Source organism: Falco peregrinus, chromosome Z (assembly GCF_023634155.1).
Source record: "Falco peregrinus isolate bFalPer1 chromosome Z, bFalPer1.pri, whole genome shotgun sequence".
In the NCBI taxonomy this organism is placed as follows: Eukaryota; Metazoa; Chordata; class Aves; order Falconiformes; family Falconidae; genus Falco; species Falco peregrinus.
In genome coordinates, this window is record NC_073739.1 from 57,370,580 (window position 1) to 57,394,178 (window position 23,599).

The following is a 23,599-nucleotide window of genomic DNA, read 5'->3' on the forward strand; positions in this document are numbered from 1 at the left end:
TGCCCCTTGTCCTGTCACTGAGCACCACTGAAAAGAGCCTGGCCCCATCCTCTTGACATGCACCCTGAAGATATTTGTAGACGTTGATAAGGTCCCCTCTCAGTCTTCTCTGCTCCAGGCTAAAGAGGCCCAGCTCCCCCAGCATTTCCTCATAAGGGGGATGCTCCGCTCCCCTCATCGTCCTCATAGCCCTCCGCTGGGCCCTCTCCAGCAGTTCCTTGTCTCTTGAACTGGGGAGCCCAGGACTGGACACAGCTCTCCAGAAGCAGCCTCACCAGGGCAGGGTAGAGGAGGAGGATAGGCTCCCTGGACCTGTTGGCCACGTATCTAATGCACCCCAGGATGACACCATTGGCCTTCTGGGCCACCAGGGCACACTGCTGGCTCATGGGCAACTTGCTGTTGACCAGACCTCCCAGGCCCTTCTCTACAGAGCTGCCTTCTGGCAGGTCAACCCCCAAGCCCCAGCCTGTGCTGGTGTGGGGGGTTGTTCCGCCCCAGGTGCAGGACCCTACACTTGCCCTTGTTGAACTTCATTAGGTTCCTCTCCACCCAGCTCCCCAGCCTGTCCCGGTCCTGCTGAATGGCAGCGCAGCCTGCTGGGGTATCAGCCACTGCTCCCAGTTTAGTGTCATCAGCAAACTGGCTGAGGGTGCACTCTGTGCCTGCGTCCAGGTCCCTGATGAGCGAGTTGAACAGGACTGGAGCAGCACTGACCCCGGGCACAGCGCTGGCCTCAGCCTCCAGCCAGGCTCTGCGCCGCTGATCACAGCCCCCCGGGCTCTGCCGTCCAGCCAGTTCTCAATCCACCTCTCTGTCCGCTCACCTGACCCACACTCCTCAGCTTACCTGGGAGGCTGTTGTGGGAGACTGTCATCTGCTTTTGTTCTTTCTAATATTTGCCTTTTAACCTGCTGTTCTCAGAGCTAACATACGAAGACCTTTTTGATAGTATCATTTAATTTTCATAGTTCTCAGCTAATTTATTACATTGGAAGGTCTAGACTGAAACCTGTAAATATTTTTTTTTGTCCCTTCTCACTGGCTTTTGACTACCACTGACTGTGGATCCCTGTTAATTCAAAGCACAAAAGATTTTAACAGCTTCCATTTTCAGTGACAGTCTTACAGATTCCATGGAAAAAACAGAGCTCTCAGCGGATGCTTTTGCATCTGTGCTAAAGCTAACAGGTATTCATTCTCTCAAGTGCTGGCTGCAGATTTGGCTCAGGTTTCTTCCCACAGTATATCACACATTTTGAAAAGAAACATGAATACAGTAATCTTAACATATGTAAGCCATTTTAATTGATGAAATATTTAGCCTTCTGAAGTGGCCTATCTCTAGGTTTTAAGTCACCTTACTCATTAAAAATACATATAGGTATGTATACACACACTAATTTTGTGTGGACAGCTATATTCCATCTGTCACCCTTAAAAGAAACATTTCCGTTAAAAAAGACATTACTAGACTTTCTTTCTTTCTTAGTAGCATTTCAGTATTAAATTGGAGAATTCAAATGGACAGATGTATGATCCAGCAGTTTGTGGCTTACTGCATATGTTGCTCATAAATAATGTAACCTCTGTTTAGTGATTATTTTGACTTCCCCCCTCTTATTTGTAGATTCTTCATGGATTTAAAAATCAAGTTGGGGATGAGAATTGGAGGCGTTTCTCTGACCAGTTTCCTCTTCCCTTAAAAGAGCGCCTTGCAGCTTACTATGGAGTTTAACCTCATGCACTGTAGCTGCAGTCCCATAATTAGAGGTAAGGACACAAATCTTTGGTAAAAAGAGCTGTATGACAGACTTCCTCCCTGTTTGCATTATATGAATCAGAGTAGAATTTTTCAGATACACTGGATATCTTCCCTACCCATAAGAAGGAAAAAAAAGTGGGATGATAGTATACCTAAATGATGGTAGCTGTAGCAGAAGCAGTTGTCTGATCCTGTATTTTATTATTACAGAGAGAGAGAGAGAGAAAGAAGGAAAAAAGACGAGTGTATCGTACACAGGATAGTCTATCAAGATAAGACTGGAAGTGTAGGTATAACGAAGTGACAGTTCAAGTTTAATAAGCCAAGTGATGAACATGATCCTCAAGCCATCATACTCCCTTATGTCTTATGAATTAGTAGATGGCAGGTGTTGTCTAAGCAGGAATATTCATTCCTTTAGGGTGGGAAGGCAAGTTTGTTGATGCACTTCAGCTATGAGAGGTCCCGTATGCTCCAAATTGCATACTAGATCTTTGCACTGAATAAAAGATGTTATGCTGATCTGTAACTGCTGTAACTGTAGAGCATGCTGTTTTGGGGAGGCTGTTGTGTTTATTATTGCCACGTTCCATTTTGTGCATCAATTCAGAATTGTTACTGTTCTGTGCAGAGAATGATTCAACTTCAGCCAAGAAAAGTGACAGTGCATTCTAGAATAATTATATTATACTACCCTGCTTTGTATGCTATCTGTGCACACGATAAAGCAAATTTCCCACGTGTGAAGTAGATGATACTGTGAAGAGATTGTTACACTAACCAAAAAAGAATGTGAATTGAGTTTATTCATTCAGTATAAATTTGATACTTGCTGTAGAACTTTTATACTGAAAATATGTGAGTGAATCATGCAATTCTCTTCTCATTTATTGTTTAATAGACAACTATTTAAAAGTCAGCCTAAGATTTTTTTCAAAGTCAGTGACATAAGAAATCCTGTTTGAACTGTATGTTTGATTTGAACAATGGATTAAAAATAAACCAATGTCAAATATTTACACATTTATCAATGAGGGCGTTCTAGTTCTGGCATAAAGGTGTTTTCCTCTCCTAATGAAGAGGAATCCAAAGTGATAGAATTCATCATGATCTTCAGTTTGAACTGAGGAGACACTATCTATGGCTATCTTGTTTAATCTACCTAAAAGTAAAGTTGTCAGGTCAGTAGCAGATACGTTTAATATTCTTTCTCAGTGTCATCACTACCTCTTAAGTTTGTGCTATGAAAAGCTTGTGAGAATATATAGGACTCGTTTTATCTGTAATCCAAGCTTAGGCACAATAGTGAACTGTCAATGTAGCTTTAAAGCATACATTGTTTCATGAATAATAATTTACTTGATATAAATGGGCTTTTCTCTTAACACACTTAGAAGGTGTAATCTAGGTGTTAATTCATTTTTAAGTTAAAGGTTGGTGCCTACTGCTTAAAAAAGGCAAAAAACCTCTGTTTAAGCACAGATTTGTCAGTTAAGGTTAAAGATAAGATATAATTGTACCTTTATCTTTTTCTTTTACAGGTCCTTCAGTCTGGGAGACTATGAGGGAGCCTCTGCACCCAGGGAAAATGTTACCCTTTACTGGGGGGAAGGGTAAACCAGTAGGGAATACAGTACAATCCCAACCCTACTGGGAGGGGCGGGAGGGAGGTGTTGCCGTCACTGTATTAAGTCGATGTTGGGAAATGTTTTAACATCTGGAGCCTTTGTGGGTGGAAATCTGTCTCCTATTACAACTCTGCACTGTATGTGAAGAAGAAAAAAAAAAAAGAATCTAGTCACAAAACAGCACATTCTGGAATATTATGGGGAATTGTACCAAAATAAGAACCATGTAATTGAATCATAGGGATATGTAAAGAGGAAAACTATTTTGCGCACAATAAAGGAAACCCAAGAATGGGGGTCGCAAACAGTAAAAGGCTTTCTTTTTTCTTTTATGTTTTTTTAAGTAAGGGTTTTCTACATTATTTCATCCTGCTTGATGGGATTCCTAGGTATTTGCATGTTAATGAAGAACTACACAAATGAAGTTAGTACAGTTAAAATGCAGCTTGCATCTGTATTAGGCGCAGGCACTTGCAGTGTACAATATAGAAACCCCATAGTAAATTTAATAAAGGTTAACTTGGACAAAGTGAAGCAACCTGCAAGCTGCCAAATGAGTCACTCCTTTCATTTTTAGGGTAAGGGGAGGGACACTTCAAAGGAAAGATTGACATCTTTATTTTTACATTAAAAAATAATTAAAGTAGTGGATATGATTTAATTATTGTACTTCATTAGATTTAATTTCTAGAGTAAAGCATTATTCTTAATGTGCAGTTTAAGGTTCGGGCATGCATTCTGGCTCATAGTGATCAGAAGTAATTTAGTGGGAAAGTAGCATGCTTGCATCACATAGATTGAAACTGGTATACTTTTACCTATGTTGCGCCAGTTTTGTGTTGCAGTTTACCAATTCAATATAGCCCTGCATTTAAAATTCCTTTTCAAGATTCTGTGGATTTTTATTTGATTAAGAATATAGATATAAAGTACTGTAGTTAACAATTAGGCCTTGAAATACCTTTTTAGGATCTGTTAAGAATAAGATTGATATTGTATTGTGTGTAACCTGCACAATGTGGAAAGCTGATATAGCTGTGCAAAATATTTGCCTCTGTGCTGTCAGTGTGATGTGCTTTCTGCATGGTTATATACTAGTGATTTTATCAGAATCTCTAAAAATGAGTTACATGGTAAGACCCGTTAAAGGCTGCATAAATGTTAGTTGGCACGTAAAGACAATTGTAGAAGTTGATGACATGATTGCTATATTTGTGTTTATTCCCACTCAACATACTACCTTCTATGCTTTCTTTTTGTTCAAAGCATGATCTTAAAGAGATGTTTTAAGTTAATAGATGTAATGCAGGGTATCTACACTGTATCGGCGCATGTTGGTGGCCCTTTGTGATGTAGTTAAATGCACAAGGGTGCAAGTTTAAAGCTACGGAGTGAAAGTTGGTTTGGATCCTCTTCATTTCATTTGTTTAGCTTTTCTGTTGTGTTTTTTTTTCCCTCTACTTACATGTGTTCCTGTGAATAAATCCTTGTTAAGTTAACCCTTTACTTTTCCTTCCATGTGTATTTTCTTAGTACTGTGAATGTGAAATCCTAACTGGTACACTTGATCTTGTGTCCATCTGAAAGTGGCAAGTCTTTAATAATTTAGATTGCCTAAAGAGTATCCCATGATGATAAAGGAAAATGGAGAGATTTTTAACTCTGCTGGTCAGAGGTGATGCCACACCTTTCCATTTTTCAAGTGCTGCATAATTAATCTGCAAAACAAAATTAAGCCATAACAGCCTTTTTGTAGATGTAGTTTCTCACCTTTGCATTGCAAAATGGATACTGGATGACAGGTTTTGGGTTTTTTTGTTTGGTTGGTATTTTTTTTAAGAACTTGCTCTTCTTTGCATGGTTCTGTTCTTCGACTGTTGAATGATTTAGCCATTGCACTGAAGTTTGAGCTGTGTGAGTGTGAACATTAACGAGTTTTTATTTTTATTTTTTTAATGTATGATAGCATGCATGTTTTACATGCCCCCACCCCCTCTTTTTTTGGCTTTGCAAATTTTAATGGATTATGCCTGAAAAATAGTTTGGGCATGTACTGTATGAAGTACATTCACTAATGCTAGTACATAATATTTATTCAGTTTGGTCAAAATTGCATGTGGTAACTTGCTTTCAAATTACATCGCTTTGGTAGCAAATGCAAAATTCCTTCTTAACTAGTAACTCTGAAGCAAATTAGTAGTAGTCACTAAAACCACTTTAAAAGCAAATTCTGGAAGGGAAAAAACCCCAAACCTTTACAATTTAGCAAGGTGGGATGTTATTTTAGATCCAAACTTGCTTTAATTTTGAGTGTGTTTTGAACATTAGGGAAGAGTTTCAGAGAAATGACATTAAAAAATCTGTAGAAGAAAAAAACTACCCAAATAATTTAGAAAGCCCTTTTAACCAAATAAAACCACTCCACCTCACCCCGGATTAGCTTAGGATGCCACTTTTGTACATACGTATTTTAATAGGTATTTGTACAGATGTGAACTGATCTCGTATAACAGCAAGGAAAATAATTAAAATAAGGCAGAAATAAACAGTACTGACAAAGTAGTCTCTTGTATCAGTAAGTTCTGTCATGGTATATTTTACTGCAAATAAACCATTTCCTATTGCATAATATAGCACAGAGATTTGCAGAAGCCATTTAGGGTTTAATGTGAGGTAAGAAAAGTTCTGAAACAGCATTAACATTTATAATTCAATTATTGCATCATGGGATATGTAAAAAGCATCTTAATTCTTGTGGTGTAGTCTTGACAGTTCTTGAATGTGGACTGAATGTTTTTACTGGTAGAATTGTGAGTTTGTCTTTGTTACATTCCAGTGTTTCTGCCTCTTGGCATGCTAAAAGCACGGCTTACTTCATTTGCTCCTTACACACTGAATAAAGTGCTGTTAGTGTGCTAAACTACAGAAATAGCCGCTGCTAAGTAATGGTGTAGATTTTCTACTTGAATATTTTTGTTGTAGGAACCTCAGGAGGTCAGTGTTTACTGTTTTTTATATATGCCTTTTTCCTGTTTTGAGTTTCCCTTTTTGAAGGATGCTGAGAGTGAACAAAAGCTGCTGATCAACCTAAGTTGGTAACAGAAAGTATATTTACAATCTTTGTAAATGCATCTTTTTGGCAGTTCTAAATTGTTGTTAATCTTAAATGAAGTTCAATACTAAATTTTTTTCATTACACATTCAGGAAACAGCTCATTTCATTTAGGGAAAAAGATCAGAATGGTTCATTATTTTAACCAGTGCAAGCAAAAATAATCAATTTTGTAAATTTTTTCCAAAGCTTGATTATTTTCTAAATCAGTGAATATGTATATATTTAAATTGTAATAAGCTAATTCTTATGCTTTAGTTTATTGCTCCTTAAAGCTTGTACTCAGAAGATTACTTTTAGAAGAATGGGTTTAAAATTTATAATCATTATAATTTTTAAAAGTTAAGAAATCAGATAAATTTTGTAACTACTGATATACACTGTGATTTTTTTTTAATTTTTTTTTGTTAGGACTTTTATGTTAGCTTAGCATCAGTCTTAATTACTTAAACTGCATATATTGTATAGTAGTAAAAAGTATATTTTAAAGCTTCAAGTGGCTTTCCTCAAGCGAAACTCATTGCTACTTAGAAATATTCAAATACTAGCTTTATCTCAGGTGAATACTCTTGTACCCTTTTTGTTCAGAACACATGCTAATAAAAAAGTGTCTTAATTATATTAGTTTATGTATTTAATTTGGGCAGCTTCTCTGTCTTAAACTTACTCTAACCTTCTATTGTGGGACAATAACAACTTGCTTCACCTATTTTATTCATATTGAACGTATTAACACATAAGGTGCAAAAACATTCTTCCCTTGAGGAGAATGCATCCATATTCAAACAATTAAAAATATTTCTTGAAAAAGGCTTTAAATGCACCGTTATATTAGATATCATTTGTTTCAGATTTTCTCAAGGAAAGAAGTTGCAACTTAACACTAATTGCTTCAATACTGTCTCTTTCATGAGGATGATAGATGCATAAAGCTTCTATATAGGGTCTAAAGAGTAACTTTCTGTCTTAGATAAAGGTTAAGCTCTACAGCAAAATGACAAAACATCCTGCCGTTATCTCAGTATAGACACTGATGTTGTTTGTATACATATTTGTTACATATTACATAAGTATTTCCAGTAACCTCATCTTGAATAACTAAAGCTTGATCAGTAGCTGTGTATTTCACTCACCTATGCATTCTCCAGAATGACTTGCATCCATCAGTCTTACAGGTGTTCTTCTCCAGTAGAAAAAGTTTCTGTCTGCCACTGATGCTTACTCTTTGCACTTAATGGTTGCAGCAAGCCAGTTTTAGATTATTGTTTTAAATGGGAAACTGAGGCAACTTAAGGAAACTTGTTGCTTGCCTTGACGAGTATATTCTGCTAAAATAATGATACTCACTTGAATGTACTTATATGAGGGAAGTTTAAAATGGCTCTATAAGATGAATCCCTGCGTGATGTTACATTATACTTTAAATAAGCCAAATCCACTTCTCAAAGAATTCAGCACTTACAGTATAGTATCGTTTTCCTGTAAGCTGGTTCTGTTGTGCTACTTTCACCTTAGGTATCTATTTCCTTACTTTGGGTGAGCAACAAAATGGGGTGTTTCTTGCAAGGATGGAGATTAGAAAAAAAGATTTGTATAAGCAGGTTCATTTGGCTGTCGAAATCTCCAGTGTAATACTATCTCTTTTCATGGGAAGAAATAAGTATTTATGTTGTACGTTGTCTGACTTACTAATATTAGAAACTTAAAAAACCTTAAATTGGATGCAGTGTACAAAATAGTTTAAAATGAGAGATGACTGGATCTTTCTGCTGACAACTTAGGTTGTGTGAGTTTTGCTTGAAAGCTTTAAATCTGATGTTTCTGTATTCCACAATGTTGGACTGTTTCCTTCAAACATATCCTCCTGCAACCTCTCAAACTGTACTAAATTGAGTGATATTTCCTGAAGTCTGCCTATGTGCTAACAGAACTTCATTTTAAATAGAATATGGTTTTAATTTTTGATAAGCTGCTGAATTTTAAAGAGTTTTTGGGGCCACCAAATATTTTGGATCATGCAGAGAATATATATTGTACTGTAGTAATTTTGTATTTACATTTGTATGATGTGACATAATAGATGTGAATGTTAATCACTGCTTGATTATGTTAATAAAGTTGTTTAAATATAGATGTTGCATTCCAATTTTTAATGAAAGATGAAAATTTCATGTTCAATTATGTTTTGCCTGACCCAGTAGTGCACTCTTCTGGTTCAAAGGTGTAAGTTCTGGAGTCTTTTGAATAGGGATTTTCATTGTATCTGAAAGGAAATTATCCTAGGATAAGTTAAGGTCAGTTCAGTTTAGATGCTTCATGCAGCTGGAGGGCAGAGCAGTGTAGAAACAGGAGGTTTACATGAACTGAAATTAATGACTGTTGTTGGATGATAACTGGTAGCCGCTTTACTACTGAGAAATGGTACATTGACTGTATTTTTGTTTGAGACATCTGGTAATTGCTAAGTCTGACCAAATGGGAAAGGGGAGGAAAAAAAAAAAATCTCATTGATTGTGCTATCAGTAATGTGAATAATATACAAGGAGTCAACTAGAAGTAAGTTAAAAATATTCCAAGACCCTGAACCAAAACTTCCAGTGGTCTTGGTCTAATTTGATCTAGATTTTATGGGACCATGATAATACAAAATATTTAAAGACCTGTTCTTCCATTTATGTAACTTTATGATACAGTAGTCTCTAAAATAAAAGTATGAAACCAAGAGCAGCAGCTTTCTGGACAAAATTCACCCATGTTGATTTGAACATTTTATGTTTGCTTCTTCCAACATTTAACAGTTGGTCAATAGCATGTAGACAATTTGGAGATTTACATATACCTAGCACAGACAGCTTCTATAGTAATGATTAAATTCAATAAAATGCAGTTATAACTGCTTTCTAGAATAATAAAATTTATAGTATTAATTGCTGCATATTTAGCTGAAAGTCTGCTAATGAAGGACTTCAGTTTCCGCCTCCAGAAAGAGGAGCTGTTAATAGCAGTGTAGGTGTGTAGAGACCAAGCTGATGAGCAGAGATCAGTTCCTGTTGACTGACTGAACTGGTGGCTGTGTGGAAGGGGATGGAGGGAAGTCTTTTATAGCGCTCCTCACTCCCCTTAGGTTGCGGGGTACCTGTGATAGAACATCCTGCTGTCAGTCAGATGTTTTGTTCAAGTCTCCTACTATCAGCTTAGAGCCTGATCTTAAGCTGCGGCCTCTGATTTTGAGTCTGAGGTTAATTAATATCTGCATATACAAACGAGATGAGTAGAGTAAGTACTGTCATCTTCAGTAAGTGAAATGAATGTTATGACTAAGTTTGTGGTCAGGTTGCAGAAGTGCAAAGGATTGTAGTTTCAATGTAGGTCATTCTGTTTCTTAAAAAAAAAAAAAAACACAACCAAATTACATCTAATTTAAAGAGGTACTTGAATGAAAAAGTGTTTCTGTAGGAACATTGTGTGTGTAAAATGTATGTGTGTTAAGTGCTCACAGAGTAAATGTTGGTAGCTTTTATTATCCCAGAATGACTCGCAATGAAACATACTGTTTATATAAAGTGTTAACATGTAAAGTACATCTCTTTCAGAGGCATTTATCCTTGTTTTGCATAAAATTAGCATTATATACCATCAAAACCTCCCCAAAGATACCCAAATGTTAATCTGAATAATGGCAGACTTAAAATGAGGTGGTTTCCAGTAATTGCTTTTTTAAGGAAAACATGCAATTATACTGCACATGTATTAATGCATATATGTGTAATTGATGGTATGTAAGGGTTTTTGTGACACCAATTCTTTTTTGCCATACTTTCATTTGAATCATAAAATGAAAATTGAGGTATTTATTTTGTAGCTTCAGGTATAAATAATTTTTTAATTGGATTTTAATTTATATTTAAAATGTGGAAATAAATGACGTTGAACTGTTATGCTGACAGTTTTAGCCATTTTTCCTTTTCTTATTGCCACTTGGCAAAATGGATAGTCATAAATTTGTCTATTAAATATACAGGAAAAGTTAACATCTTCCCCTCTGTTCACAACATACAGGTTAATTTGGATGCATAACTACTGCAGTATTACTGTAACTGATAACAATGCATTTAAATCTTCCATTATTTCATTCTGCACACCAGTGCCCAACACAAATTCCAAATAAAATTTTGTTTCCCTGATAATGTGCACAATGAGAAGCAATGTTAATTTGCCAGTCCTTTTACCTTGAAATGATTGTCAAGGAATGTCCATATACATACGGCATATTTAATTTGCAGTTTTCTCAAGCTGTCTTTCAGCTTTACATTCATGTTGACACGCTGAGGGGTTTCTGTGGCTTACAGATAGAGAAAATGAAGGGTGTTTCATATTTTGAAAACTCAATAGCAATTGAGACCATAAAAAAAAAAAAAAAGGAAAAAAAAAATAGAGGGATTTGCAAATCCAACAACAACCAACCAACTGTTTTACAACAAAACTCTGAGATGGTACTTTCCTTGCCAGAACTGCTTCTTGACACAAGGCATTTTTCAGTGTCTTCCTTTAACTTAATCATTATCTCAAAAGGAAATGTTAAGTCATCTTATTGTGGGGTTTTTTTTCTTTTTAACATATTGATGGTCACTGTCTTGCATATACATTTTTCATTCTGAAATGTACATTCTCAAATGAACATTTTGGAACCATGTCCAAAATATTCCCAGGCATATAAATACATGCACCTTTTCATTCTAGCTTTGTAATGCATTGGAAGAACAAATAGATTGCATGGCGAAGTAAGAATTCAAGTATTTTCTTTACATACCTTAGCATAAGAGAGTAAGATAGTTGCATAATTTTCTCCAGTACTTTGCCATAAGATGTAGCTAATTTTAGTTTCGCTTATCCCCATCCTCCTTATTGAAGGCCTTGCACACCAGAGCTGTTGTATCTTTGGGCCAAAACCAGATGGAAGCTAGCTGGAACCTTAGGCCACAGCTCTGATATGTTACAAGCATTCACTCATCTGTGTAACTCGTCCATAAAATGGCAGTGTCTAACAGGGGGTTGTTGGACAAGTAATTGCCCAGTGTAATCACTAGTAATTCAGTTTGTCTAAGAACCATTAGGTATCTTGGCTACTTTTATTTCTTTAAAAAAAAAAAACAACATACCAACAAAAAACCCCCACCAAACCTCAGTATCTCAATTTCAAATTCAGCAGAAACACCAGGATGCTTCTCAATGTGTGTGGAGACAGGAGGCCCTCTAAATCATTGCTAGTACAAGTCTGCACATCTGCATAAGCACTTAGGCTTTAAGAGTTTTATCAAGGTGATAAGGACACTATGAAGTTCGCATCTTTCTTCCAGCCACTCGAGCTGGTGGCTGCCATTAGTAAGCACTGCTATGTGTATCTATGGAGGTTGTGAAGAATCAAAGGTAAGAGTTGTTTTCACATAGCGTGGCTTCTAACAAACGCAAATCATTCACTGTGCATTCTGCACATGCTGCCATTCTGATTTTTAACATGCAATCCTAATGAAGGACCTGCATAACCAAATGTCTTACCTTTCACAGTATTTCAAACAGCTGCTTCTTACCTAGACGGCTTAAGTCTGCCCAGACTAATATCTTTCATTATTTAATTTACTCTCTTCCATAAACTCATTCCCAAACCTTTGCACTTCCTCTTTAAGTATAGTAATAATTATGAGCTGTATTTGGTTTAATTAAGAACAAAAGCACTATTTATTCCATGATGCTGTACTAAGAATACTTTTCTGAGATACCATCTAGTCTTACTAGCTTAGCTTCAGACCCTTCTGCACCAGCTACACCTTTTCCGTTTCTGTTGTGTATTATAACCAGGGTGAAGAAGATCTTTGTGGTCTGGACACTGTAACTTGCTTGTGTGGTTGGTACTATGGAGCGCTTTGGTACTAAGTGAAGTTACACAATCAGAGCTTGCTCTTCTAAACATTTCAGATTTGTTTGCTTTTCTCTGAGTTCAAATGCTTTAAATATTTATGTCTTTTTTCATTTAGGTTATTTTTAATTGTTGACTGTAAATAAAAAGCTGCTTCAAGTTCACTGATTGACATATTTGCAGGTAAGTGCCTAAAACATAGACAATGCCAAATACATTGATATATCAACAGTATAAATTCAGCTAACCATTGAATGTCTTCTTGACAGTATTATAGTGTAATAATTTATAGTGCTATTTCCCCATCTTACATAGAATACAGATTAAAAAAATCACACCTCCTAAATATCTTAGAAATCTCCCAGAATTTTTCATGCAGGGCTGAAGTGTTATTTGAAGTCAGAATGGAATCTACAAACATCAGACTCTTCCAGTTTGTCATTACTAATGTTCACTAATGCTTTCTAATTCTTCCATTTGATTGAAGGTTGATTTGATGAAACATGCTTTTGGCAGCAACAGAGCATGAGAGTAATAAAGGTGCAGTATTGGCACCAAGTGACGCACTGTGAAACAATGCTGCTGGGTTCGTAATTCAAGTAATTGAAGTAATGAAAGGGATGGGATCAAGCTTGGTGACTAGATCAACAGAATTGTGCATTTAAGTATACAGTGAGTCAGATCATATAGCCTAATGGAATACATAATTCCAGGAATGTTGAAAACAGTGTCATTAAAACTTGCTGTAAATCTTCAACAGAACACAGAAATCACTACTAGCTTTGAAAGACCTTTGATGAGCTACTGGACCAAGTTGGGAAAAACTCATTTGACCTTACTGTAAAAAATGTGGCTCTCTAAGTGTGTGCAAGTATTTGTGTTTTATCTTAAACTCAGAAAGATGTTAGAAATATCCATCCAACCCCAAATGTAGGCCATAATCTCACCAGCGTTCTCTCATTAGACCATGATTTGAGTTTGTGCATATATTTCGGAAAAGGGCCCTAGCCTGTCTTAAGATTGTGTGGGAGAATTCCCAATATCCTTTGAATAAATTACTTCAAGTTGGCTGCATTTGCTGCTAACATTATAACCTCTTTCTCCTACCCAGATTTTTTTTTCCTAAGCTTTTCTAGCTTTAACTTCTGTCTATGGTGGGATTTCATTACACTTTATGTACAAAAAGGCTGCAGTAAATGTCTAGTCATGAAGGTAATGTGTAGGTTGTAAGCAAGTGAATTATTAAACCCTGGGTAATGTCTGCAAGTATTCAGGTACAATTGCTTGATTAGAAAATAATCCTGTTTTTTTAAAAATCCTACAAGGTAGCGTGACAGTAGCTACCAAAGTTAAATGACTTTTGAAAGGGATTTAGCTCACAATTCACTCAGTCTTCCTTTTCCCCATCTTTTGTCCTCACAGTGGTAAACAACTCTGACTTTTTATATCACCTTCTGGTGTTTATAATCTTCGGAATGTACCTCAGCTGGCAGTATAAATTCCTGTTTACCTGTCAAGATTCTTTGTGTAGCTCTTTTAACAAGGACAGTAAAAAAAGAAAATGCATTTTTCAAGGCATATTCTCAATCTGGTATACGAAATAGATATATAAAATGGCTCCACCTCCACCAGCTTCTTCAGGTTATCTTTAAAAATAAAGTGCTGTGTTAGATTATGTATTTTACCTGATCCAGTTTCTTACTCATCTTTAGTTTAGAAAGAGTTTTAAATATCAACTGGGTCTTTGGCAGTTCACTGTGAAATTAAGTAATGTAATAATCAGGATTGGTTTTGGCAGTTATTTGGATTCTTTGTTCTTTTTTTTATAATCTTAAAATATTAGCGTATTCAGTTGTAGGTTCATGTGTCAAGGGTTTTACTAATAATTCCATGCAGTTATTTTACCTAGAGCTCATAATCTATTTTCAAATGGCTTAACATAACGTAAATTAACTTAGGTGAAAATACAATATACAGTCTTTATTGTTCATTCATACTGATGTCTGTAGTCTAAATGCACTGTAATTGTAGTATCCTATTTGACAAGTTCTTTCAAATAACAATTCAGTGTATATAACACATCTCAAATTATCTATACCCTTTAAAAGAATTGATTGTTGAAAATAAGTTAATGTCAACACTTGTAAAACTAGAGGCTGGAAATATGGGAGGATGGGTAAACTGAGATGCGAGAGCAAACTGCGGAATCGGGGATGATTTTCTGAGAGGGTAACTCCAAGCTAAATACCTCCTTGCACATGTATGCCACCCACATTAATGCTAAATTGCAGGAGGGGGCCTGCAAATCAGGACCATAAAGTGGCAATCAGTTAGCTGAAAGGAATGTGCTCGAGCTTGTAGGCCACAAACCCTGGGAGAGCAAGGAATGTGAATAGATAACAATCAACAGGGTGAGTCATGCTGAGAGAAGCTAAGGGAATGAGGAACGGATGGCACCAAGGAAAGGTAACACCTTGCTGTTAATTGATGGCAGTTAACCACCAATCAGGGATTGCCTAGCCTGCAATGCTTAGCTTCAAGAACCAATCTGTTTAAAACGCGCAGCTTCTGAAAGTGTATATAAACTCGTGCTTCTGTACAATAAATTGACATCTTGCTTGCATCAAGCTGCGTCCCGTCTCTTCATTCGCAGCACTAAACTTTCAAAAACTAGGATTATATTAATGAAATATAATTTGACTAGTATAGCAAAGAAGAAGCCTCCTTAGCTCCTCATACCCTTGCTATAAGGTTTGTTGTTGTGGTTCTTTAACCTTAACGTTTATGTAGATGGCAAAAATGGGAGAGGAATTGCTTTTAGCTCTCTGCTGAAAAACTGGTAATCCAGAAAGCTACTTGGATCCTCCATGAAAGCTACTGAAAACATTGAACAGAGAGGTTTGTTTTATTATACAGGACTTACTGTGTAGTTACGGCTATCAAAATAATGTTTCTCTCTGTCCACCGCCATGACACCAGGAGAACAAAAAAGAACAAAAGAACAATTGTACTGGGTCAAACACAGTCCACCTAACCCAGTACCCTGTCTTCAGCAGCCAATACCTAGGGAAGATGATAAAATTAAAGTACTATAAGTGATACTATTACAAAGTATTCTCACAGGCTTCACTGACTTGCAGATCAGGGGCTTTTGGAGTAAGTGGTACTGTCTTTGTATTTAGTAACCCATTATGGGTTTCTCAGTCTAGAGAAACCTAGAAACTTTGTCCGGTTTCTCCTTCCTTCTAGCTTGACTGAATTCTCTGATTGTGCTCATCTCCTCTGTTCTTACTTATGAGTCCTCTGTATCGTATTCTTTCTCAGTCATCTCTTTTCCAGCCTGATGAATTCTAGTTTACGTGGTGGATGTTAGTTCCCATACCTTGGATCCTTTTTCTTGTTCTTATCTCAAGCCTTCTGAAGTGTTAGGTGGTTGGTTGGTTGGGGTTTTTGTTTGTTTCTTTGTGCTTTTGGGTTTTTTGTTAGGGGGGTGGTGGTAAGATGAGGCATACCAGTACTGTGCACAGCATTCATGGTGCAGGCATTCACACACACAGGTTTGTACACTGGATGAGGTTCTCGATTCTTTGCCTAATATGCCTAACAATTTGTATTGAGTATGACTGAGCATCAGTCTCTGCCTTTAAGTACTGTATTAGCTGGTCCCACAAACATCAAGATCTCATGTGATTTATGGCTCAGAGCTTGTCACCTTCTAGAATGACCTTAATAAACTGTCTGGATATTGACCCAGCACATAAAGTTGCCCCCCCATCACACCTCTGTGTGCTTCTTTACACTAAAACTTAAATTCAAATGCAAGATCCTGAGTGCTGACATCTACTAAAACCCACTGCTGAGTATTATGCAAGCATTACTGAAAAAGTGTAGAAATACCCAGCTGGATATTGCCATGGCACTGGCACGCTACATGAACTGCTTCTTCACTCATGCTCACTACATAATATCCAGCAGCACCTAAAGCAAGGTAATCGGCAATCTAGGATTTCCTTATCTAGGCCGGTCTACAAAGAAGCAGCGTGCATACCAGGACTGTCCTTAGTAAGGATTTTTCAGTATGTGCTACTTTAAAAGGTAACTGACAAGATTGGCACGCAGCCTGCAGGTTGGTAAAGTTTAAGGACAGGCCTTTGTTGCTGGCAGAGCTAATTTTATGATACTTTATGGAGTTCAAAAGAAAGTTCACTCCTAAGAAATTAATTTTATTCTGGGGAATTCCAGTGTGCCTTAAGAATGTAACTATTGATCCTGATCATCATCCCTATCAAAGTGGTTTTCTATATAACTGTACCTATGCTGTAGGTTGCATTAAAGCTCAGGTTTATAATTTTGCATTTCTCTTGAATTTTTGTGGGAAGCTGTTGTTGAAAACCTGAGGATGGGTTTGATATTTGTGTGATGATAGATTGCTGCAGCACTGCAGCAGCTACTGCACATCTAGATGCAGCAGTAGATAAGGAATTCCTTTACTACATAGCTTTGAAAATGTGGAAGATGGGAACTTCTCTATGAAATGTGGAAGTGAACCCGACTCTCCATCCATCATAGCATAGTATCTGTCCCTGTGGAAAGTATTTTTCTATCTTCTACGGAATAAAAACCTTCGGCTTTGATCATGCAGCTTTTATCTCAGTTTGCCCTGGTATACGTCCTTACAGGTAACAATGCACAGGTACTGTATTTGTATCCTTCAGATCATAATGCAGGCTGCTTGCTTACATCAAGTAAACAGATACATAAAGTAGTTTTTTTCTTAAATGTAGACGTACAGCATGTCATTACTGTTTAGAATTACGGTGCACATGCTTACTGCTATTATCAAGAGACTGATCCAGATCTAACAGTCTTGGGACTTTGAAATTTGGACTGTGAAGGAGGTCCAAAAGTTTTCTCTGTCTTGGGATCAGCAATTTGGCAAGCTTTGCATATACTGAAACTTTGGGAGACACTGCTAGAAAGAAAGGAAGTCCTAAACTTACCATGGAGCTACAGGAAGCGATGGATTAAAGTTACAGCCAATTACTTATTACTGTAATACCAGTTCAGAATATGTTTATCTTCCATGAAAGTATCTTTAGTAAAGGTAGTTGAAAGTTTGTAATGCAGAATCACACTGATGTATATTGAGATGAATAATACAGATTTGGCTGTCTTGTTTGCCCGAACTTGTAATTTTTTGCTTGATGAAATTTTATAGCTCTGTAAACTTCTGAACTACATTTTCGCTAATTTGGCTTTCACAGATGTCTTTAATCAGCATAAATTTTATCTAAGTTGGTGAATTCATAAGGTTCTTAAGAGATGACTTGAATGTTCTGCTCTATGCCTTACCTACCTACAATCTTAAAGAATGAAGGCCGAAGGACATCAGTATTAAGGTGGAGGCAGATGAGATTTTTCAAACCAGAACAGATAGGGTTTCCCATGAGGGGGAAGGCAGGACCTTGAACACCCAGCACAGAATATCTGCTGCTTACATTTTGTATCTTGGATAAAGCTTTGTGCTGGCAAAACCATAGATAAAAGTCTGGATAAAGTGCTTACCACAAAACAGGACAACGAACTGCTGCCCCCCCCCCCAACACTGCTTAGACCTGCCCCTCTGTTTGAGGGCCCTCAGTAATGAAAACCTCCTCGCTGCTGTACTGGGCAACGAGTCACCTCATTGAGGACTCTCTGGGGTCTCAGAAGGATCCCAGTGGTGCCGACTCCACCATGAAGAAAATACCGAAATACAGTCACTGAAAAGCAGGACTGCAGGTACAGACTGACCACAGATGTGCTCAGCCATCAGCATCACCCCACTGGCTGATAACCTACACCGAGTAAACGAAGGGTCTGGAAACTGAACTGCCGCTGAGGAAGATGAAGGTTTGAAGTAAACCGCTCTCCAGCCTCCATGGCTTCAAATGACGAGCATCATTCTTAGGAGCGTGCCACTGAAACTGTAAAATCCTGCGCGCCGAGGCCGCGGGGAGGGTGGGCTGTGCTGGACCCGCAACGCTCCCGCGGCCCGAGCCAGCGCCTGCTCCAGGGACCGGGGACCGCACCCCCCCGGGCTGCAGCGGCGCCCGGCCGCGAAGCCAGCCGAACGGCGTGCACTCAGCCCCGTGCGCGCCGGCGCCCACCGCAGCCGTTCCTAGCGGTTACTGACTACCTTTGAAGGGCTTTCCTCAAGATTTCGGGGGCAATTTTCCTCACACTTTCGGGGGGGGTGGGGAGTAGGGGGGTGGGGGGGAACTGCCGGCCGCCGCCCCCCTCCGCCCCGCTGCGGCGCGGCGGGCCCGGCCCCGCGCATGCCCCGGGCGCACGGCACTCTGCGACTGCGCGGGGGCCGCGGCGCTCGGCGGCGGCGGGGCGCATGCGCGAGGCCGGGGCGGCGGGGCTGTGTGGAGGGCGGCGTTCGCACCGTAACGGGAAGGCAGCGCGCCGCCGCGGCGCCCGTTTCCTCCGTTGCGTTCTCGGCGGCTGAGGCGGCCGGGGCCGCGCTCGCTGGTGGCCGGGGCGGCGGCGGGGTGATGATGGCGTACTTCGTGGAGAACTTCTGGGTAGGGAAACGCCGCGGGCCGGTTCCGCCGCGCCGCGGGTGGAGCGGGCAGGGCACGGCACGGCAAGGTGCAGCCGGGGTCCCCTCTGCCGGAGCAGCCTCGGCTCTTACGCCACCCCCGGGACTGGGCCGGGGCCTTGCCGCGGAGGGTGCGGCCGCGGGGACGGTGGCTGCCGCCTCCCCCTGCGCCCGCCGTGGCTCGCTTCGGCCGGGCTGGGCCGTGAGGGAAGCGGCTACCTGCCTGCGCCGCCGCTGCCCCCCGCCCGGGCTGCCCGCGGCGGGGAGAGGGGACCGCCGCCCCCTGCCCCTGCGCCGCCCCCGGCCTCGCTGCGTGCCCCGGGGTCCGCTGGGCGGGGGCGGCGGGGAGAGGGGCCGCTGGGCCGCGGGGGGCGCGGGCACGAGCGGGGGACCCGCGCCCGGGGGTCTGTGCCGCAGGCAGCGCGGTGCGTGGGGGCGGCGTGGGCTGCGGGGCGGTCTGTGGTGGTGAAGCCTCCCAGAACGCAGCGGTCGGGGGAATGGCACCGGCTGGCAGAACTTGGCAGCTGTATCACGCAAACGCAAAGCTGCGCCTCGCAGCGCTGCGCCTTTGTACCGGTAACTTGTCCGTGCCCGCATGTCAGAGGGGGACAGCCCGAGCGGTGGCCAGCTGGGGGGACAGCGGACCTCCCAGCCTGTTGTGGGAACGATGTTGCTCAGCCACCTCTGTGCAGATGTGTATGTTTTTAAGTGGGTAGGTAAATACGCAGAGGGAGAAAATAAAAATACGGATCTGGATTATTACGGAGCCTCACCTGAAATGAAACTTTTCATGGTGACCGTGGCTGGTCTGTAACGTTAAAGTTAAGTGTTACTGTAGCCACTGAGCTGTTTACAATGTTGCTACTTCTTTGCATGTTTAGTTTTTCATCTGCATCTCTAACAGCTAATAGGGGAAACACAAAAATGGTTGGTTGTTGAGACTGAAGCCAAAAAAGGTGAAAATATCTTTTAAATGTCAGCTTTCTCTGTGTAAGCAACAGTTAATATTTAGGAAAAAGTAGTTTCACAAATATGCTATACTATTCTTGAACATAAAGCATAGGTCAAGCCAATTTTCATGCCTTGTTTGCAGCATTGTGTTTAATTTCAACTCTGTAAGTTTTGCTGTCAACAGAATATTAAGATTTAATGAAACAAGATATTACTTCTGCTCTCCTGGCATACAAATCTGTTTAGTTTGAAGCCTTGCTGTGGGAGATCAGCATTAATCTAATATATGGAAATTCTTTTATCTTTCATAAAAATAAGACTTAAATTAATATTAAAGTCACATTTTCTTCAGAAAAGTAACGATCTCCTCCTAAGATTAAAGTAGAAGCTTTTTATTCAGTTATCTCAACTGAAATCAAATACTTTTATATTTAACTATGTTAGGTACTGTGGCGTGTTCATGGTTGATTAGTTGTATTTTATTTTGTTACTAAGTCATTAATTTTGTTAATGTAGTGAAGGCCATGGGCCATTCCCATACACTGTGTTTTCCTGTCTGTGTCTTCCTGAATGCTATCAGCAAATGTGAGGTAGCAGACATCTACCCAAACTTCCCATTCCCTCTTTGTGCTCTACAAAGTCTCTGCCTTATAGCTCTTTTGGCAAAACTCCTAGTGTGGGTCAGCAATGTGTGCCAGGGGAAGGACGTTTTCTTCTGTTGCAGATTTTTCTCCTGCCTCCAAAAATGACACTAAGTAGGACAAAAACAAGTATATTCTTGGTTGTCTTGCAGTTTGCAACAAAGACATTAGACAGGGTCTTAATCTTGCAAAACTTGACTGAGAAACCTTTATAATACCATGGACAGTGTTTATTTTGTGAGAAGTAAAATAAAAAGGAATAGGAACTGCTCCTTCATTGCTGTTGTGGGTAAATATTTTTCAAGATTAACTGTAGTATCTAAATATGGTGGATTTTTAAAATCAGAAGGTATTGAGTTTCTGTATCCTCAGAACCAAGCATAAATTATAGGTTTGTGTGTTTTAAATCATTAGGCTTCTCCATTTCTACTAACTTTTCAGAACAAGTTATTGTTCAGAATTGTTACTGCAGTGCATTGGAAGACTTGGTGTACAAGCTATGTATGCTTTGAAATGTGGTGAGAAGGTTAAGACAGAAATTGAAAGATTGCTGTTAAAATGCACTGAATGCATAATGACTAAAAATAACCAAGAGAAATCCGTAAGGAGAAGGAAAGGTGGTATTGTGTAGAACTTTTGGAACAATTGCCTTCCGTTTTTTGCTTTTGCCTTGCCGTTCTTGATAATGCCACACAAAATAATTGTGTCGCCTATGGAATGAGAAATTACACTTTCTAAAAGCACTGATGTGAAAATTAATCCAAAATGTAATTAATATTTAATTTCGATGTACAATAATTTGCAGCTGAAATTGTGCATTGGAAATGGAATTCTGGATCCTGAGCTGTAGGATGTTCTTTCATGGTTTGTTAATTTGCTGTAACTGATAGGAAAAAACATCAGAAACTTAAGGGACTTAACTGATTCCTTCACAAAAGGGAAGTAACATGTATGTGAATGCGTATCAATTTCTTGAACATTCTTTAGGCTGCTGTTTTTTAAGAACTTCATTAAAGTGCTCACATAAAGAAAACAAATCTTAGCTTCTTTGTGGTGATAATCTGGAAGTCTATGGTGAGACTTTCATCTTGTACTGCTTTTAAAAGTATTTGAATAGTTGCAATTTTGTTTTGTTTTGTTAGAGAATGTAAGAAAAATTGATGTTTTATGGGCTTGCCATCTGTTGACTGCGTCTAAGATGTCATTGAGAGATAAGCAAGACTAATTTTCAGGATGTGTAAAGTTGAACTAGAGAGACCTGTAATGTCACTTGAAAATTTTTGCTGTAATTTGAAAAATGTAGGCGTCTGTTAATAGACTAGCGCAGCACTCTAGAGCAGCGGTTTTCAAAGCCAGTAGGATACAGTTACTTTTTTTGTGGCATCAAAAATTATAAATTAGCAGTACAGGCTATAAATGGCGCTGATTCTTGAGTTTTAGTCATTCAAGTCACATGGCCAAACATTCCCAACTCCTAGTTCGGATGTTGTCATAAAACATTGGGTGCTTGCTGCTATGTATGTGCTACATCAAAACCATGATGTAATTTAAAGGGAACACTTTCATAAGTTATTTCCGTTATATGTTTTGTCACTTTGAGTACACTTATACTGGTACAGGAGTATGTACCAGTATACTACTATGTAGAGTAAAAAGCATTTGTTATCAGTGGCTTACTCTTTTCTTTACACTGCTTCAGAAGTGTTGCATAAGCTTTTACATTGTATTTAAAGTGACTGGTGCAGGTGATACTTCTGTAAATTGTAAGTCTATCAAGTCAACTAAATTAAGCCACTTCATAGCCTGTCAGTGTTTTCTTTTATTAATCATTCTAAATTGATTTGATTAAGCTGTTGGAAGTTCTTTGTATAGCTAAAACTGGTCTCTGTAATGCCATTCTTGGTAACTCTGAATGTTCTGGGGTATGAAAATGTGTGTTTAAAGTGGCTTTGACAAACTTCTTTTATTTAATTTTTTTTAATTCCTTGTGTTACCTGTAGCTTTTGAGAATGGCTATGAGAATTTTGAGGAGAAAGGATGATTCTTTTCAAGAGCTTTTCTAACATGTAAGCGCTGGTGGTATCCAGGGGTTGATAATCTTAGCTTTGTGAAGAGGCTTGCTCTGGTAAGTGTAAGACGTATTGTCTTATGCACTTACGTGGTATGAGTGACACCGAGACTTGTCATGCTTCCATCTGGAGTTCCGTTCATGTTTACGCAGTGCTGCTCTTTGGCTTGGCATGCAGTTGGATGCTCACTTTCAGGAGAGCTGTGGTGCAATATTGGCTTAGTCTCCTCCCTCTGCGTGTCTGCATCTAGTATGAGTTGGCAACTTTCCGTCTTTTTGTTCAAAAAATATTTTTAATTATCAAGATATAGCGGAAACTCTGTCATTCCTAATATGTGTAGAGCTTCTCTGGAGCAGATCTTTATTTAATTCATTGAAGCTGGAAGAAGAAAATTGAAATTGCCAGGTTGCTTTTGTCTTCAAACTTCACAAAACTTTCAGAACTGAGTTGCCTGTGTAAACATCAGGTGATTGCTTCGTTCTATGTTTTGATGCTCTCAATTTTCTGTAGCTTTTTCAGACACCCAGAGATTGAAATATACTGAAATATACTTTCAAAAATGTAACACCATAATATTAATCACTAGAGTATTTTCCCATATATGGGGCCCATTAAATTAACTAAATTGCCTAGGTGGAAAGGATGAAACACATGTTATTTATTTGAAACTGCAACAAGGCATAACAGTTTAAAGAAAATGATGACAAATTTTTTCAACACATCTGAGTTTACATATCCCTGGAGTCGGGGGAACTTCTGTTTATTTCTTTGAAGTGTTACTCCTGTATGAGTGACTGAAAAGTCGACAGTACAAATGGACAAACCATAATGAATAATATATGTCTTTCTAAGTTGGTGGCTAAAGAAAAGATTGGGTTTGGTTCATATTTGGAAATTCTATTTTAGAATTGCAGGAATGAACACCCAGGCTCT

The 23,599-nt window shown here is 39.0% G+C and overlaps 2 protein-coding genes across 8 annotated transcripts in view; both read left to right on the forward strand.

Moving 5' to 3' along the window:
• TNPO1 (transportin 1) overlaps window positions 1-8,636 on the forward strand; it is a 59,617-nt gene extending 50,981 nt beyond the window's left edge. For 3 of the 4 annotated variants that reach the window (XM_055790589.1, XM_055790590.1, XM_055790591.1), the window contains 2 exons: window positions 1,710-1,773; window positions 3,307-8,636. In XM_055790589.1, the coding sequence (XP_055646564.1) occupies window positions 1,710-1,773; window positions 3,307-3,479 (237 nt within the window). In that variant the 3' untranslated portion in view covers window positions 3,480-8,636. Of the gene's footprint in view, window positions 1-1,630; window positions 1,774-3,306 lie in introns of all 4 variants that reach the window. The other variant, XM_055790592.1, reaches the window with a different exon arrangement.
• A 10,167-nt stretch (window positions 8,637-18,803) lies between these two features.
• FCHO2 (FCH and mu domain containing endocytic adaptor 2) overlaps window positions 18,804-23,599 on the forward strand; it is a 99,707-nt gene continuing 94,911 nt past the window's right edge. For 2 of the 4 annotated variants that reach the window (XM_055790448.1, XM_055790449.1), the window contains exon 1: window positions 18,804-18,988. In XM_055790448.1, the coding sequence (XP_055646423.1) occupies window positions 18,959-18,988 (30 nt within the window). In that variant the 5' untranslated portion in view covers window positions 18,804-18,958. The remainder of the gene's footprint in view (window positions 18,989-23,599) is intronic. The other 2 variants (XM_055790450.1, XM_055790451.1) reach the window with 1 other exon arrangement.